General features: G+C 40.9%; 2 protein-coding genes across 2 annotated transcripts; one reads left to right on the top strand and one right to left on the bottom strand.

The window, feature by feature from the left end:
- Positions 1-3,633: 3,633 nt before the first annotated feature.
- Positions 3,634-5,640, bottom strand: LOC141652007 (uncharacterized). Its single transcript, XM_074459679.1, has 2 exons — positions 5,500-5,640; positions 3,634-5,178 (listed from the first exon to the last, which is right to left on the bottom strand). Exon 2 carries the CDS (start codon positions 5,165-5,167, stop codon positions 4,163-4,165), a length of 1,005 nt encoding a protein of 334 aa, XP_074315780.1. The 5' UTR covers positions 5,168-5,178; positions 5,500-5,640; the 3' UTR covers positions 3,634-4,162.
- A 5,542-nt stretch (positions 5,641-11,182) lies between these two features.
- Positions 11,183-17,999, top strand: LOC141650971 (uncharacterized). Its single transcript, XM_074458703.1, has 2 exons — positions 11,183-12,575; positions 17,956-17,999. The coding sequence occupies exons 1-2, from the start codon at positions 11,183-11,185 to the stop codon at positions 17,997-17,999; spliced, it is 1,437 nt and encodes a 478-aa protein (XP_074314804.1).
- The last annotated feature ends 876 nt before the right edge of the window (positions 18,000-18,875 follow it).

The raw sequence follows: 18,875 nt of genomic DNA, 5'->3' as shown, positions 1-18,875 counted from the left end.
TTTTAACTTTTTCTCTTCTTTCCTTTGATTTGATTTCTTCCCACTTGGGACATTCTTTAATTTGGTGAGTTTTATCACCACATTTAAAGCATCCCACGGTGGAGTTAGGTCGTTTCTTAGGAAAGCGTTTTTTCGAGTAATTATTAGTGAACCTTTTGTTACCTTGTCCATTGACCAACCCGGCTAAGTTCCTTGTGAACATAGCAAACTCGTCTTCCTCCTCATCTTCTTCATCACTTGGAGAAGATGTGAGGGCGAGACTCTTTCCCTTTGATGACTCACTAGAATGCTTATCGAGGTTAAACTCGTGAGCCATTAGTGATCCCATTAGTTCATGAAGAGATAGGGTTGACAAGTCTTTAGCTTCCTCTATGGCGGTGACTTTAGGTTGCCATTTAGGAGTTAGACTACGAAGGATTTTTCGAATGATGTCCTCGGACTCGAAATTCCTTCCTAGACTTTTAAGCTCATTAATAATACAAGAAAAACGAGAAGAAAAACTATTTAAAGACTCGTCCTTTGACATTCTAAACATCTCATATTGTTGCATGAGAAGATCAATACGGTGTTTTCTTACTTGGGACGTCCCTTCATATGCAAGTACAAGGGAATCCCAAATAGATTTTGCCGTAGGACACCCGGAGATTCGACTAACTTCCCCCTCACCAACACAACGTTGAAGAATCGACATTGCTTTGGAATTCTTTTCGGCAAGCTTGAAGTCGTTCTCATTGTAATTTCTTTCCTCTTTTATCTTGGTAAAACCGTTAAGAATATCGGTTTCCTCAATGACAAGAGGTCCATTTTGGATGATGTTCCAACATTGATAATCGATACTTTTGATGTAATGTTCCATTTTGAGTTTCCACCATCCAAAATTCGAACCGGTAAAGACCGGGATCTTGGAGTGTTTCTCGGAATCCATTACCCACGAATCAAACTCTAAGACGGTTAGCCTCGATCAAGAGCACGAGGCTCTGATACCAATTGTTGAGTTTATGGATTCAAGTACCTAAGAGGGGGAGGGGGTGAATTAGGTACTATTTAAAAAATTTATAACTTCAACTTTATTGAATTAAAGTGAGTTACGAGGACAAAAGAGATGAGAAGATACTTTGAATAATATTGAAAGATTGAACAAGTATCACGATGATTGTTTGCTGAAGTATGAAAGTAACAATCGTTCTGACTGTATCTATTTGTCTCAGTTTGTGGAATATGACTGCAGACCAAATGCGATAGTATGATGAACTGTTACTTCTAAGGTTAAGCAAAGCAAAACAACCAAACAAAGTAAATTGCAGCGGAAATAAAGTAAACACTTGAACACGAGATTTTTGAATTGGTTCGGCAAGAAACTCAAGTGCCTACGTCCAATCTACCATTTTATTGCTTTTCTTTTAGTGATCTACTCCGACAACTAAAAGACCCTTACAATAAAAGACACCAACCTACTCCGGTTGTAAAGCTAGTACAAGAACTACTCCGTTCTTATGACAAGCTAACTCGCGACCTACTCCGGTCGCCAACTCACAACCTACTCCGGTTGCCAAAAGTTAAAGACTACTCCGTCCTAAACTCTACTAACACACTTAGAATGTTATAGGATCAAGTTTCCACAACACATTCTTAACAAAGAATAGAGATGGACAACTTTTACAAGATCAACAATTCATAAGCAAGAGAGTTTAGTATAGAAAAGTAACAGTAGCCACGACTGTAACAACTTGAAGACACTTGAAGACTTTTAAAGGTTTTTGCAAATAAACACGATTTTTAAGCTTTAAAAATAATTTGCAAAGATGGAAGAATTAATTCAGAAAAGTCTTGGGTTTTAATGAAGGAGAGGCACGGTTTATATAGAGGAGGTGAGTGAAGGAGGTTGCTAGGGTTTTGAAGGGTCAAAGACCTCACATGTGAAGGGTATTTGCAACCACCCAAAACTTGCACCAAAAAGGCCTCTTTTGCAAAGGTAAGAATAGAGAAAGAGTGTTTGAAAGATAACCTTAAAAGCTCTTGCAAATTCAGAAAACAAAGAGAGAAAAGACAAGTCACATGATGACAAGTTGACACTAAAATGGCAAAAAGCATTCTTTGTTTTCTTAAAGAACCAAAGGGTTGAATTTGCATAAAGAGGAAACATTTTGAAAATAATAATTCAAACCACTCTTTAATGAAGACCATCTCCTTAATAAAAATCTGATTTTTATCTTTGAAAAATAAGAGTCACGTGAAAGGCTTTTGAAAGATAAAATGAGACTTCAAGTTTTACGAGTTGTGGCAATAATCCAAGCAGCTGTTTACTTGTGAAAGCAACAGTCGTCTGGACTGTTTCTATTACTCTAATATACTCTACTTTCTCACTTGTACATTAGATGACACTTGACTTAATACAATGGGATAAATAACAACTTCAACACTTCTTAATCCATGCTTGATATGATCAATAAACCTGAAAAGGTAAACTAAGATGACACAAATCAAATGGGCATGTTATCAGGAACCCAACAACGTTAATTTATACTTTTCTTAAGGAAATTATCCCCCACTATAAAGGGTAATATTCCTCTAGGATACGATACTGCTTTCTTTGTAAGCCAATATATGATTCTGTTATTGATGAGATTACTATTTTTTGTATGTTCTGAATTGTTGTCAGAGCATTGTATTTATAAGTGTTGAAGAGGAGGCACAATGAACAGTTGCATTGGTTCAGGAATGTGCAGACATTCTGTTTGGGCAAAACAAGGGTTTGGTTTCAGTTCGGGAATTGCAAAACGGCCCATTTATCTTAACTAATATAATCATTCTACTTTCACTTATAAACTCTCTTAATTCCTCTTAACCCACTAATGTGGGACAAACAAACAAACTGTTTCAACACAATACATTTCCTATTTCTTTATTTAGTAAAGTTTTATACTTATTTTAATCACTTCACCTCACAACAATACCCCACCCCACACACAACAATACTTATTTTAATCAACTTACCTCACAACAATACTTATTTTAATCACTTCACCCACAATAGTACCTCACAATACCTTCCCTCTCTCCAATTACCTAACCCACTATAATACTTTACCTTATTTTAATCCATCTCCTTAATTCTAGTGCCCTATAAATAGCGAGGTTTATCTAGAATAGGAGGGAGTATTATTTAGTGAAAAAACTTGGTCAAAAAAAGTGATTATATGATCCCATATTTTATTTTAAATTAGGAAGCTCTTCTAACATATTATCTAAACTTGGTCAAAAAAAGTGATTGTATGTTGTATTTTAGGTATGACGGTCTCTTAGTATAAGACCAGCTTTTAATCCAAAAGTCCAAAATATCAAAAAATAAAAATAAAAAAATGCATTATGTTACTGCATTCTCAATCACAAATAATATTATACATCCAGTTGTAGTAGAAGTATTGTTCAACCAAGGTATAAAAATCCGAGCTTATATGTATTTTTTTCTGAGCTAAATCAAAGTTCATATTTTTAATGTGTAAATGGATAATCTCAATACTTTCTAATAACAATAATGTCAAGGAATGTGATTACTTTCGTGCATTATGCTCAAATTCATTCTATGCTCAATGTTATAAAGTCGGTGTAGACCGTAGACCATATAATGGTGTTGCAGAAGAATAAAAAAGCAATAATAATATTAATAAATAAATAATCAAGACGTACATACATTATGTAAAATCTAGAGGGAAGGACAAAACCAAAATGGACAACAATAAGAGGAAATTGATTTATGTCCATCGTAGAATGGGCGAATTGTTCTATTATCCATCTTGAATATACCCATATCTTTCCCTTGGAACCTTTTTGTAGGTACAACTCGATAATCATCGCAATAATAAACGCAATTAGCTTCACAACCAACCTCCGTACTACACACAGAAATAGCAGCATTATGACCCACAAACAATGCAACCTTACCCAAATCATGTATTTCTTTTAATTTTTTGGTCTTAAAATTAATCTTATGAACCCTAAAATTGAAAGTCAAGTGACTCTCAAATTCACCATAATCTTCAATTTTAAAATCTTTGTATAAAAGAACCTCTGCCCTTAGCATTATGTAGCGTGCGATTATAAGCGTTTCGCCACCCAACTCAACAAAGTAGATTCTATCCGATTGGATTGGCGGTCTTTCCATCTAAATTTTCCGACCCTTAAAATAGGGTATTAGAACTTGGGGGTGTTCAATGTCACTAAGGTCGCAAATAAAAACCTTCATATTATTGTCGACAAATAGTAGCGATTTCAAATGACTGCAATATGTGACATCCTCCAAGTAATGAAAGTTGCTATCACTGCGAGATGGCCTAAGAATTGGTGTCCATGACGAATCCCCTGGCTTGGCAATACTAGCAAGTTTATCATGGTGTAGTGCCACCACAAGCCAAATACTATCATCGTAATCAGTAGCGGAACAAGGTGAGTCACGGCTTATATGACTATGACAACCATTGTCTCGAGGTACTAGGAGTAAGACAGCTCTTTCCATAAATGTCCATCTAATAGTTTTGCCACTCGCTCCCTTCCATGGAAAGGGGAAGGTCTTTTGGGAAGGGAGGGGGAGGGTAGCTTTGGTAAGAGGGTTTAACAAGTTCATTTGTCGATCACATCCTAAGGTCACTATCCAACCATAACGCGTTCCCCAACAAGACCTCCCGTAGGCTTCAGGGAGGTTTGCTTTGTAGCACTTGTTCATTCCGCCACTCAGGTTCAGCAGACATCTTGATGCATTCCTATCTTCACCATTATTATTATCGTTATCAGTATCCTCATCATCTTCGTCACTATGAATATATTGTTTTGTCTCGAAATCATAACCCTTGACATAGTCTTTAACATTAAATCGTCTGATATCGTACGTGTTCAACGATTTATAGACATAGAAACTCCTACACTTGGTCTTAGTATCATATATGTCAGTGTTGCCATCAGTTAGCATTAGCAACGGCATTTGACGACTCCACTTTTTTCTTAGTTCCGACTTATCCAAATCACGAGCAATCGAATACCAAGATCGACAAACACAAGAGAATATGACATAATCTTTGACTGTTGTCAAATAATTCTCAACAATTCGCCTCAATAAATCATCCGGAAGTCTAGACCAATCAACTCGTATCATTGTGCTTTTCAATTTCTTCATTTATTAGATTCCTAAAAAATAAAAATAAAAATAAAAATAAAAATAATAATAATAATCAAACGATATTATTATAAACATGTAGGTCATAAATTAAATAATAACTTTGTTCAACAATAATTGATAGCACTGAGTTTAAACTTTAAAGATCATCGAAAGACGACGCCTAATGAATGTGATTATATTGTATAACAACTCTAAAACGGAGCATAACAAGGTGACGACATCAATTTTATGTAATAATTAAACCGTGACGAGTATACACAAAGTAACAATTAAATTGTATGTAATAATAACATAATAAATCAAAAGAAAAAACGAGTTACCATATATACCTTAAGATAAAACGTGTATGGCAACCAAAAGATGGAGCGAGGTGGGATGATAAATGAGGCGGATTAATTCGAGAATGATATATACTATGTGAAACTTTGAGAAACAGAGAAGTATGGGAAGATGATCAATCTCATTCATATGAAAAGCTGCGTACAAAGGATGCCTATATACAAAGTAAAAGATCTTCTCTATCTTTGACTCTCCTATTTAGATGGTAACTAAATAATACATTACCCTAACTACAAGATACGTATATTACCATACTACTTAACAATATACATCATATCTCCTAAATACAAGTAAGAAAATATTTACATCTTAACATTCCCCCTCAAGTTGGAGTACGAGGTAAACCAAGTCCCAACTTGAATTGCAAATGATCAAACGATTCTCCTCCAAGCGCCTTTGTAAACAAGTTTGCGATTTGCTCCTTGCTTCGTACATGACATGTGGTAATCGTTTTTGCTACCAGATGTTGTCGAATGAAATGGCAATCAATTTCTATATGTTTTGTCCGATCATGAAATACCGGATTTTTGGCAATGTGAAGCGCGGCTTGATTGTCACAGTATAAAAACATCGGTTTAGTGTGAAATATACCAAACGAGCCAAGAAACGATTTGAGCCAAATTAACTCACTTGTAGCTGCTCCCATCGCCCTATATTCTGCTTCCGCGGTCGATTTTGCTACCGTCACTTGCTTCTTCGCTCGCCATGAGATGGGTGATTGTCCCAAGGAAACAAAATACCCACTTAACGAACGCCTCGTAATTGGACAACTTGCATAATCCGAGTCACAATATCCCCGTAGTTGAAAATCCCTATCTTTCTTGATCGATATCCCTTTGCTCGGGTTTCTCTTAATGTAACGAACCACTCGAATTGCTGCATCCCAATGCTCTAATTTTGGTTCATTAACAAACTGAGATAAGATATGTACGGCGTAGACGAGGTCGGGTCTTGTGATGGTAAGGTACACTAACCTCCCAACGAGTCTCCTATATTTCATAACATCCTTCAAAACATTCCCCTTTGCTAATGCTAAATTGTGACGAGGTTGTATGGGTGTATAAACAGTCCGTGCACCTGCCATACCGCTTTCCTCAATAATGTTCATTGGATACTTCCTTTGGTTAAGGAACAATCCATCTTTCCCATGAGCAACCTCAATCCCCAAGAAGTATTTCAAACGACCCAAATCCTTAATCCCAAATTTCGAATCAAGGAACCGTTTGAATCGAAGACAAGCATCATCACTATTGCTAACCACAATCATGTCATCCACGTATACTAGAACTCCAATGAAAATACCATCACGATTAAACGTAAACAAAGAGTAATCTGCCAACGATTGAACAAAACCATACCTTCGCATCGAATCCGTAAGTTTTGCGAACCAATTTCGGGAAGCTTGTTTTAACCCATAAATCGACTTCATTAATTTACAAACTTTATTCTCTTTGTCTCGTTCGAATCCTTGCGGTATTCTCATGTAAACATTTTCATCTAAGTCACCATGGAGAAAGGCATTGTTTACGTCGAGTTGTTCTATTTTCCACCCCTTCATCACGGCTATGGCTAGCATGCATCGAACACTCGTCATCTTCGCAACTGGCGCATATGTTTCATGGAAGTCGATGCCTTCTACTTGCGTAAAGCCTTGGGCTACGAGCCGCGCTTTGTACCTTTCAACTTCTCCATTAGCCAAGTACTTAATTTTATATATCCATCGGCACCCAATGGCTTTCTTTCCCTTTGGCAACTCCACAATCTTCCATGTATGATTTTTCTCTAATGCTTCTATTTCCTTCCTCATAGCATCGCGCCACTGCTCACTCCGCGCTGCTTCTTTGTAAGTCATGGGCTCCTTCTCTGCATCGATCTTAGCTAGAAAGGTTTTGTGTGACGATGAAAAACAATTAGTAACAACGTATTTAGACAAAGGATAACGAGTACCTGACGCAGAAGACGTTGGTTTGTCCGGTTGAGCAGTCGACATTGGAGTAATTACTTTCATCGATTTGCAGTAATAGTCCCTTTTCCATGCCGGTTCGAATTTTTCTCGAGCACCTCTGCCCATCCTTTCTTCTCCTCCTTCCGTTGCACTTCCTGTTTCACTACTCATGTGCACTTCACCTACAGTACCGTCACCAGTCTCTTCATTGACATCCTCTGTTTCAGCATTGACTTCCTCTTGTTCAACTATCCTTTCGTGATTCCCCCTTTCGTTTTGGGTTATGTCATCAGTATGGTCATATTCAATGAAAATTTGGTCTTGAATGTTTGTATTAACAGCCCCTTGCTGTGTACCCGTGTCTTTGTCAAGGACTAAATATGGGCTCACATTCTCATAAAACACGACATCACGAGAAACGAAAACCCGTTTCTCCTTCAAATCATACACCTTCCACCCCTTTTTACTATGTGGGTAACCTATGAAAATGCATCGCTTCCCCCTTTCGCCAAACTTGTCCTTAGGTCTCTCCTTGTTGTGTGCATAACACAGACAACCTAAGACTTTAACATTATCGAAACAAGGTTTTCTTTGATACAAAATTTCATATGGTGTTTTTCCATCTAACAATGGTGTGGGTGTTCGATTTATAAGATAAGCCGCTGTTAACACACATTCTCCCCAAAACAACAAAGGTAAACCACTCTCAAAACGTATCGCCCTAGTCTTTTCTAGGATGTGTCTGTGCTTTCTCTCCACTCTTCCGTTTTGTTGTGGCGTATCTACATTACTAGTTTGAAATTTAATCCCATTTTCCTCATAATATCGTTGCATTGGCCCGGATAATAATTCTGTTCCATTGTCACTCTGAATGACCTTAACACATGTTTCAAATTGAGTTTTCACCATTTGACAAAAAAATTTCATGTAATCTCCTGCTTCGCTTTTGTCTTTCATTAAATATACCCAAACTCCCCGACTATGGTCATCAACAATGGTCAAGAAATAATGTGCTTGTGTCAAGCTTGCTACCCGATACTTTCCCCATATGTCACAATGTATTAATCCAAATAAAACACTACACTTCTTATTATTAACCTTGAAAGGTGATCGAGTTAATTTCGCTCGACAACAAGAATCACAAACAATATCCGTATTCCAATGTAAATTGCATCCAATTAAACTAGAAAAATGAGAAAAAATATTCTTCGACGGATGTCCCAATCTCCTATGCCACAACTTTGCTTCTTTGGTCACCGTCACACTTCCCACTGCTTCTACCTTCTTCGACTGATAGTAATATACTCCATGTCGATGTTCACCCCGTCCAATCATCGTCTTCGTAGTCGGGTCCTGCATTTCACAATAGTCCGAATGAAACGTTATTACACAATTATTTTCACGTATTAACTGTGCCACGGAAATAAGATGACATTTAAGATTTGGAACAAATAAAACATTTTTAAGACTAAAATTTTCATTTAGTCGAAATTCTCCATGCACACTAGCTTCGACTATTCTCCCATCAGGCAGACTCACTTTCGAAACTTCCTCCTTCCATTGATTAATCAACAAATCTTGTCTTCCCGTCATATGATGCGAAGCTGCGTATCAATCATCCATTCAATATTAACAGTAACTTTCATACCTTGTAATTTCTCGGTACCATCTGAACTACCACTCAACAAAACTCGAAGCTTTTTGACTTCGTCATTGGTAAACGGAAATTCTGGTTTCGACACTCCGTCCCCTTTAGCTTCTCCACCGGAACTGCTTCCCACTGCATTGGCTTGGTAGTTGCCTTGTCCACGGCCCCTACCTCTTCCTCTGCCGCGTCCGTTGCTCCTACCTCTGCTGCCACGGCCCCTTTCTCGTGCCTTAACCACTTCGTAACCATGCTTGTCGTAGCAATTGGCTTATGTGTGGTAGAATTTTCCACAGTGTGTGCACGATGGTGGTTGCCATGATTCTCCTTCCTCGTTTTCTTCCTTATTGTACCCGCTCTTACCTTTTCCACCATAGATCTTTGCTGCCATGGCAGCTTCTATTTGTTCCTCTTTGCCTTTGGTTATGGTAACATGTCGCTCTTCTCTCAAAACGAGAGCATAAACTCGATTCAAAGGTGCAATTGGGTCTTCCATTAACAAATTGCTTCGAACATTCCCATACAATTTGGAATCCAATCCCATCAAGAATTGGTGAACACGTTCTTCTTCCTGCTCCTTTGCTATTGAGACCGCTGCTCCACAAGTGCAACCCTTGATTTTGCTGTATTTCGCTAACTCGTCCCAGATTGTTTTAAGTCGAGTATAGTACTCAACAACCGAGTCTTTTCCCTGTTTGCATTCACTCAAATCGCCTTTCAGTTGGTGAATACGAGGTGCGTTTCCCGCTGAATATCTGCCTCGCAGTTCCTCCCAAACATCTTTTATTGGTTGATTAAAAGAAATACTTGGGTGTAGTTTTGGATCTATTACGTTTCGAAGCCACGCCCTTAACGTGGCATTACACTGCCTCCATGCGACGGACTCAATGCTTTCTTCTTCTTCGTCTTCGTTGATTTCCGGTTGCTTTACCTTCCCTTCAATGAAGGCTAGCTTGTTTTTAGCATCCAACCCATTCTTGAATGCATCTGCCCATAAATCATAGTTGCTACCATCAAAGATGATTTGTGTGACATTTAGGTTTGGACCGTCTGAAGGATGAAGATAGTATGGTGATGTTACGGGTATGGTCTTTGGACCACCCATAGAACCTTTGGGTTTATCGTCACCAGTCATGGAGGAAACGGATTTATTGATCTTCGTTTTTTTTTTGTGTGTGGATCGTTTAATGCTCACGATACCATGTGAAACTTTGAGAAACAGAGAAGTATGGGAAGATGATCAATCTCATTCATATGAAAAGCTGCGTACAAAGGATGCCTATATACAAAGTAAAAGATCTTCTCTATCTTTGACTCTCCTATTTAGATGGTAACTAAATAATACATTACCCTAACTACAAGATACGTATATTACCATACTACTTAACAATATACATCATATCTCCTAAATACAAGCAAGAAAATATTTACATCTTAACATACTATGACTTTACTTACCTTTAATTATAATAATTAGGTTAAACCAATTTTTCTAAGGGCACACGTTACAAACTTATATTCTCGAAAGAATATCAGTTCGTCTTGGTTTTGGTTAGGGAATAAGATCCCTTATAAGTCACATGAGATTATATTAAGATTTATTAACAAAATATTTAAGAGATTGACTCACACGGGTGAATGATCCGACCCATTAGTGCGTCTGTGCGTGGTTGACGAAAGAACATCATGTAACATAAATAAAATAACTTAACCAGCCAGAGATACATTATCTACTCTGAATTATGCTAGGAATTAAATTAAACTGTATAGACAGAAAGAAGAAGATTAAAGAAGGAAGTTTGTGTGTACCTTTTCGAGTCTTGAGCGTCGAGACTTACTTATATTGAGTTGATAGCGTGAATGAATGAGCTTCAAGACCTCTACTTATTGATTTGTGTGTAGGAAAATGCTACGGTCACACTTTGTGTGTCGGTTATGTGAGATGTATGGGTGGGCTTTGTAGTTTTCTTCTGTCGATGGTGTGTCTCTGATGGTTGGGTTCTTGTTTGGGGTGAATCATTGGGTTGTGTCGATATGAGCCTGGTGTGGAGTTGGTGGTCCTATAGTGGTGGATTTCTTCTTCATGAAAGGACTTTGTTGGAATGTAAGGGGTTTAAATAACCCTCTTGCTCCTACGATTGCGAAGACTAGAGAAATTATTTCGAGTACTTATTTTGATTTTCTGTTCTTATGTGAAACGAAGTGTAAAGTAAGATTAGTTGATCCTATTTTCCGATCCTTTGGGTTCACCCAGAGTTTTGGTGTAGATGCTCATGAAACCAAAGGAGGCCTCTGGTTTGGTTTTAGGCCTAATGCTCAGTTTGAGTGTATTTTTGCTTGTCAAAACTTCATTATCATCAAAGTCATGCAATGTAATGAGAGCTTTTGGTATTTGTGTCTTATTTACGGCGAACCAGTCACTCATAAGAGAGAAGTCGTTTGGAATGATCTCAGTCAATGGATCCGATCTTTTGAAAACCCTTTCCTTCTTTTAGGGGACTTTAACCAAGTTGACTATCAAGAAGATAAATGGGGAGGTAGTAAAGGTAGGATCCCAGGAGCTTCATGTTTTAATAAATGGAAGGCTCAACATTTTTTGATTGATATTCCTTTTAAGGGGCCAAGATTTACATGGTGTAACAAGAGAGAAGATCATAGTATAGTGTTGGAACGACTTGATAAGGGCTACGGATCGTGGGATTGGAATGATATCTTTCCGAATTCTGGTATCACTCACCTTCCTATTCAAGTTTCAGACCATGCACCTATTATTTTTGAAACAGATTTACTTTCTTGTAATGGTAGAAGACCTTACAGAATGGAGGCCTGGAATCTGGACTACGAGGAGTGTATTTGTTTGGTACATAAAGAATGGTTTGTCCCTGTCCCTGGCTCTATTACGGTCAGAATGATACGAAAATTCTCTAGGGCTAGAAATTGTATGCGTCTCTGGTCTATTTCTAAAAGAAAAGAGTGGAATAAGAAATGGAGTGATTTTGATGACAATTTGGAAAAAGGTTTGCATGAAATCGAGACGATGGGAGTGACTCGGACTTTCACTACGGCATATGATAGTCAAGTGGAGTATGCTAAGGTTTCGGCTAAGTATTGGAAACAGCGTGCCAAGATTAAATGGAATATAGAAGGAGATACATGCTCCAAGTACTTCTTTAATTGGGTTAAGGGTAGAGCTGGCAGGAATTTTATTGCTGGGATTAAAATGGATAATGGGGAGTGGAATTTTGACACCGAGGACATTATGGCATTATTTGTCCAATTCTACTCTGGTCTGTTTAAGGAAGGAGTGAATGGGGTCTCATTTGATGAGTACTTCCCTACTGTTAAGAATTTGTTCACTGTCAATAAAGGGTTCCTTTCTCCGGATGACAGTGATGCTCTTGGCAACCATTTCACTCCTAAAGAGGTTCACACGGCAGTGTTTCAGCTTGGCCCTTTAAAATCTCCCGGACCTGATGGTATTCCTGCTATTTTCTTCCATAAATGTTGGCACTTCATCAAGCATGATGTTATTCTCCTAAGCATAAACAAGCTGGGCTCCTGCGCAGCTCCATTTGCTCAACAAGGCCTAGAAGACGGGGGTCACCTCTCAAGTCTTCATCAACATGCCCTTGGAAGACATACACATGTAACAAGCAAAAGCCAAATGCCCTCCGCCTAGCAACATGAGAAACGGTGGGGTCGGCCCTGTTGATGAATCGATCTATGAAGTCCAACATTCTCACGCCTTTCGAGGTAACTAGACGGTCCACCTCAAGTCTAGTCAACCCAAGCAAGTCTCTAAATTTGCTCTTGTACCCTTGCGAAGTAGAAGGAATAGCAGGTAAGTGTTCGGGATCCCACCCACCAATAGCAGCAATTTTTTCAGGAAATGGGCAAATATCACCTCCAGGGAACGCAAAAACATGGTAATTCGGGTCCAAATAGTCAAGACAAGCATCCAAGAACGGTTTGACAACCTTAATAAGCTTTAAACTCAACAGAGACCCAAAATTATAAGAGCCTATATCATGTTTCTCCATGTTCGAAAATTCGTTGGTCCATTCCTTCAAACGAATCTCCAAAGTATTCATGATGAAAAGATTATTTTGAGAAATTTATGTAAAAAGACAAAGAAGAGACGGAAGATTTGTGTGAATAAAAGCTCCATCGACGTTTCTATTTATACTAATTTCTGTTTCCAAAAATCCGTCAGAGCAGAACACCTTGGGAACAGGCGCAGCACCTGCTGCGCCTCTTCAAAGGGACGCAGCTCATGCTGCGCCTCTTCCTCAACCTCACTTCTGTGATTTTCCGCATTGGATCTTTCATAATTACATGACGAATAATTTCCTATTCCTACGGGTTATTATTTTGGTAAATACGTGAAGATTACCATGTTTCAGGTTTCCTAATTTCGCGGGCACGCATTTCGAGGCGACATCAACATTTTCGCCATTTTACCACACTTGCACATTTTCATTCTCATTTTAGGAAATAATTTTCATTCTCATTTTAGGGAATAATTTTCGTTTTAATTCATTTTAATTTTACATTTCTCATTTATTTCATTTATTTTAGAAAATAATTCGCAATTTACCGAATTTCAACATGTATATATTAATTTTAATTTCTTAATATCGTTTCTGCATTTCTAACTTATAGATTTCTTTTTTTTTCTTTTTTTTTTAGGGGGTAACCCTCCCTACCGTCCGGTCATTTCCGGCAAAATTTTTGCATTTTTGCATTTTTGCATTCGTTTGAGTCACTCGTTTTGCGCTAATTAAGGCCATATATGTATACATATGTATGTTCTACGTGATTTCTATGTAAATTTCGGCAGCATGACGGCGTAAACCGTCATCTACCAAACCTGTTCAAAGCTAACCTGCAGGTACAAGCAACGCAACCCAACAAAGAAAGGCACTCGTGCCATCTTATATACAACCAAAAAGGAAATGTACAACAAACCGGGGGCTCGAGCCCCAAACAAAGTCCAGAATGTTCAAAATGATGGTCCAAATGTACAACTGTGCAAAATACAGCCAACAAACTAACAAAAAGCTACACAAAACTACTGCTGGGCGCCCTCCAACTCTGCAACCCTTGCCGCAAGAACGGCAATCTCGGCGTCCCGAACCTCGAGCTCCCTCAGCAAGCGAGCTGTCTCCTCCCGAGACTGGGTCAACTCTCGCTCCAGCTCGCCGTCACCCTGTAAACAACAACAAATGGCTCGTGTCAATCGATTACAAGAAAGTTGGAAAATCAAAAATTCAAAAATGAAATAGGCACAAGGTTCATACCTGACGGCCTCGACCGCCGACAAGTGCCTCGACAGCAGTAGCTCGCAGCCGGTTGGCCACCCTCCACAACGCCACGAACCGAGACGGCGCAACCTGCATTTTCAAAAAAAAAAAGCTCTCAATAATCGAACAAACTCAGTCATATGTGTTCTTACACAAAAGTTATGCAAAGTTAGAGGATTTACCCTCCGAATCAGATGCTGCCAATCGTCCAGGCCAGCATCCGTCACAGCTACGTCAAAGTCACGCAGCTCGGAGATCGTCGTCCTCCCGGTCGCATCAGTGTACTCAAGGGTCTCGGGGTACTCTGGGGGCTCGATGCCCGCCGCCTCAACCTCCTACATAGTCAAATATTTCTCATTAACCGATGATCTTTCATCATAGTTCTCAAAAGGAAATCAAGTAAAGAGGAAGAGTAAAAATGCTCACCACTACCGGCCAGTACGCCAACCTCCCGTAGAGGAACGCCGAGTAGTCCTCGCCAGGAAGAAGGAGGGCGTCGCCACTAACGCCAGCCAAGTCCGCCTCCCTCTCTGCCTCAGAAGGCTCCCTAAACATCGTCCTGGGAGGATCGACGGGAACCGTCAACACGTCCCGCGAGCACTGACGAGCCAAGCGCTCGCCCAAGTACCACACAGGACCCATCGACGTCCTCAACAGCAGTCGGCTCGAGCTCCTGGGTCGAAGGACCTCCGCCACAAAAGGAGGCGCTCCAGCGTACTCCACCCAAGGTCTGGGCACCCACTGCGACAAGATAAACAAGGATCATTCCTATGATCAATTAAAAGACGATATAGAAGCAAATGAATATAAGTAAGATACTTACGCTGTCTAGCTGAAGAGCGTTCACGTCCCGCCGGTACACCGTGAGAAGAACACTTGCTCTTCGTCCTGCACATCACACAATCCCTCACCACGGGACAGGCCTTCTCCAGCGGCTCCGTCCTCTTGGGCGCGAGGCCCGGGAAGTAGGAGTACACCCACGCCTGTAAAGCAAGATAGTCAATGGCGGTCTTTCGTAATTTGATAAGGAAAGGAATTGATTTCGGTCTGAAAGAAGGTTCATACCTCCAGTAGTAGTCCAGGTCCGACAGCACCAGGAGAAGTCCCCTTCTCCATCAACTCCGGACGAACCATGGCCCTCATGAAACGGATGAGGACCGCAAAATCGGCGATGACCCGGTCCCCAATGCCCTAGGGAACTCGGGTCGAAAAGGAAGGGAAGAAGCTTCGTCGACCTCTTCGCCCTTGTCTCCGAGGTAAATCGAAGACAAAAACCACCAGAGCCACAAACGAGCCCTCTCGCTCGGGCGAAGACAGGGAGGAGGAGCCGTCTCCCTCCCGTCAATCGTCACCAGCGCCGGGATCTTTCCCGCAAAGTAGTCCCGAACGTAGGAGCTGGGTATCAAACCCGGCACTGTGACAGCCTTCGGCGGCAAGTTCCAGCCGATCAACCTCCTCGCCTCGGCTGAGTCCACCCTCATGGCGCCTCCGCCACTCCACCTCCTCGATCCCCACACCTGGACCGTAAATCATACCGTAGTCCTCCCGGAGTGACTCCCACCTCACCGAAAGGCATGTGAAACGTGGAAGTCATATCCTAGAATCGGTCCAAGAAAGCGCGGACCAGGCTAAGGTTAGCCCGCAGCTTCCTCTTCGCGATATCCCTCCAGACCTGCACCAAAGGACCAAACGCTCCATGCTCGATCATGGCCCGCTCCTCTGCCGACAGCCGCTCGTAGTGCTCCATCGCTGTCGTGTAGCCCGAGAACGACCTGATGTTCCCGGCCTCCTATTGTGATTTGAAACAAAAGCTATCTTTAGTTTTGAATGAAAATCGAAAGAGATTTGAACAAATGAATGAAAGAAGATGAGTAAGAAGTAGTGAATTCTTATTTACCAAGCTCTTCACCGTCCTGTAGGACAGGTGACTCTTGCGCCCACAAAGAGGTGCTGTTCTCCCAAGTCTCGGCCCACGCAGATCTCCTCTCAGCTGACGACCTCCTCGCCCAACGTTGGCCCGTCTCGGAGCCTCCTCCTCCTCGACAGCCTCCTCCTCATGGACCTCGTCCCCAGCAGCCATCACCGCAGCGGTGAAGGCCTGCTCCAAAGCCTCCTCGACAGTGGCAACGTCTGTCTCCATGGGAGCTCTCCCAGAAGTAGAAGCCTCATCACCTGCAACATTAAAGCAAATTTAAGCCGCGTCACGTGACGACAAGCCTTGGTTAAGGGATTTTCGAGCCTTCGGAAGCCCTGAAATCGCTCTTTTTTCGCCATCCTTGGCCACATTCTCACCAACCTGATCACTAATGTGTTAACTAGGGTCAAGTCAAGCCTAATGTGAAGCCTAGTTCCGGGTTCGAGCCGAAATTTCGGCAGCATCTCATTATAACAGCGATTATGCCCTAGAAAAGTGTTCTGAAAAAGCTGTCACAAATCAAAATTCCGAGATGGTAGAAAGTTTACCCATCATTCAAGGATCCCAAATATCAAGTTTCATCGCAAATAGGCAATCCTAAGGCTATTTTCGAAGCGATTTACGGTTTAGCTGTGAAACCGTCTCAAATTTTACTCAAAGGCTCAAAACTCGACGAAAATTCGAGACAAATACATGGTTATGTTCCTTATATTACCTATTATCCATTTCTAATGTCAATTTGACAAGGCAAATGCATTTGGGGGAAAAGCCCCAAATTTTCGATCAATTGGGTCATAAACCCTAATTTTTTCGATCCAAAATTCGACAAATATAGACGATTAATGCAAGAATGAGACACATACCTAGATTAGTCATGATTAATGCAAGATTTTGGATCAAACCTTGACGGAAATGGTGAAGATTTGAGAGAGAAATGTGAAATTTATGTTTCGAACAAATGATTTGCAAAGCCTCTGATTTTCGCGTTTTTACGCAGAAAAAACGCTTTGGGGAATAGACGCAGCAGGCGCTGCGCCTCTTCCAAGAGACGCAGCTCTTGCTGCGCCTCTTCCTTGTGTTCCCTCCATACGGATTTTCAAAAATTCGTTATGAATTCGTTATTTGTGGGCCCATCTTTGGTGCGCCTCTTCCCCGATGCTATTTTATCCTTTTGGTCCGTTTGGCGATTTTTCTTTCGTTCCGCCCGCATTTTCTCAGCCAAGCAGATCATTGCGTATTATTTATTTCTTCCAAGACCTATGCTTGTCGCAACGAGCATTTATTCCTTCACAGCATTCGATACGCCTTCATTATAAGCGAGAGTAAGCGGATACACTTTCCCTCTCATAACATGAAGAATAATTCCCAATCATGTCTCCAGCGAGAGTAAGCGGACGTACTGTCCCTCTCAAGACATGAGGATTAACATCTACCTAAGCAGATTCCTCCTCAGCAGTTCCCGCCTGTGTCCTGCTACTCGCAATTATTTCTCGAAGACTACCTAAGCAGATTCCTCCTCAGCAGTTCCCGCCTGTGTCCTGCTACTCGCAATTATTTCTCGAAGACTACCCAAGCAGTTTTCTCTCAGCAGTTCCCGCCTGTGTCCTGCTACTCACAATATTTCTTGTTTCCCCGCAGAGTTCGACAAAGGTGTCGTTCTTCAAAAGTTCCCAAACCGATAGAGTTCCTATACCCAAGCTTTAGTTACCCTTAAGTTGAACTTATATTTGGCCTCCTTCCCGCCGATGCTTTCCTTTAGGGCCCCACACCCTAGCACCAATCCTTATATATCTTTTAGATCTTAACCTTAGCTCCTACGCTTACCTTTAGCTCCTACGCACCTCCGGAAGCATCTCGAGAAAGAAGTCTCAGGTATGGTCTCTTCTTATGGCCGGCGAGCTTCCTTACGTAGTCTAATGGACTTTAAACGACCCTCCCCGATAGTCGACAGACTCTAAAATGTTCCCTACGACAGGTCCTTGGCTCAGACCCCTTGAGCCGCCTCGCGTCGCCATAGTCGTCAGGTTGTAATCTTCGATTGACCTGATGGCTATACTTCGACTTTCGCCTTGTCCAAGCCTCAGTCAAAGTGGGGGCTCTGTAGATACCTCATTTCTGCACCTCCCGCAAACCACCCGGTGATGATTGGGCCGCATGTTTGCTACGTGGAACGATTTGTGACAATTCGTAACATTATCGTCAAGTGATTGCTCAAACATTAATGTCTACCTCTTAGTTGTCATCTACGTGCCGATACGGTCGTTTTGCCAGTAATTAGAGTACATTTGGAGTCCGGGCCTAAAACCGTTTTCATTTTCTGATAACCGTTAAATCCCGAGTCAGAATGTTCTGGAATGTTCCGGATATTTCTATTCCATATTTCATAATTTTCATCCTTTGGTAAACAATTTCCCGAAATATTCACATAAGATATTAAGGAAAACCAAATTATTTCCGTCCTACCATAACTTAAACACGGAAATCTTTCTTCCGAGAGGAAACCACTGGGAATAGACGCAAGGTGCTGCGCCTCTTCCAAGAGACGCAGTGGTTGCTGC

This window comes from Silene latifolia, chromosome 4 (assembly GCF_048544455.1).
Source record: "Silene latifolia isolate original U9 population chromosome 4, ASM4854445v1, whole genome shotgun sequence".
Taxonomy (NCBI): Eukaryota; Viridiplantae; Streptophyta; class Magnoliopsida; order Caryophyllales; family Caryophyllaceae; genus Silene; species Silene latifolia.
This window is presented reverse-complemented; position numbering and strand designations above follow the sequence as displayed.

What these genes read in the sequence shown, in the direction of transcription:
- LOC141652007 (XM_074459679.1), bottom strand. Translation starts at nt 5,167, where the DNA reads ATGAAGAAATTGAAAAGCACAATGATACGAGTTGATTGGTCTAGACTT.
- LOC141650971 (XM_074458703.1), top strand. Translation starts at nt 11,183, where the DNA reads ATGAAAGGACTTTGTTGGAATGTAAGGGGTTTAAATAACCCTCTTGCT. An exon ending in AAAATCTCCCGGACCTGATG is followed by an intron (nt 12,576 to 17,955) that starts GTATTCCTGCTA and finishes GTTTCCCCGCAG; the next exon opens with AGTTCGACAAAGGTGTCGTT.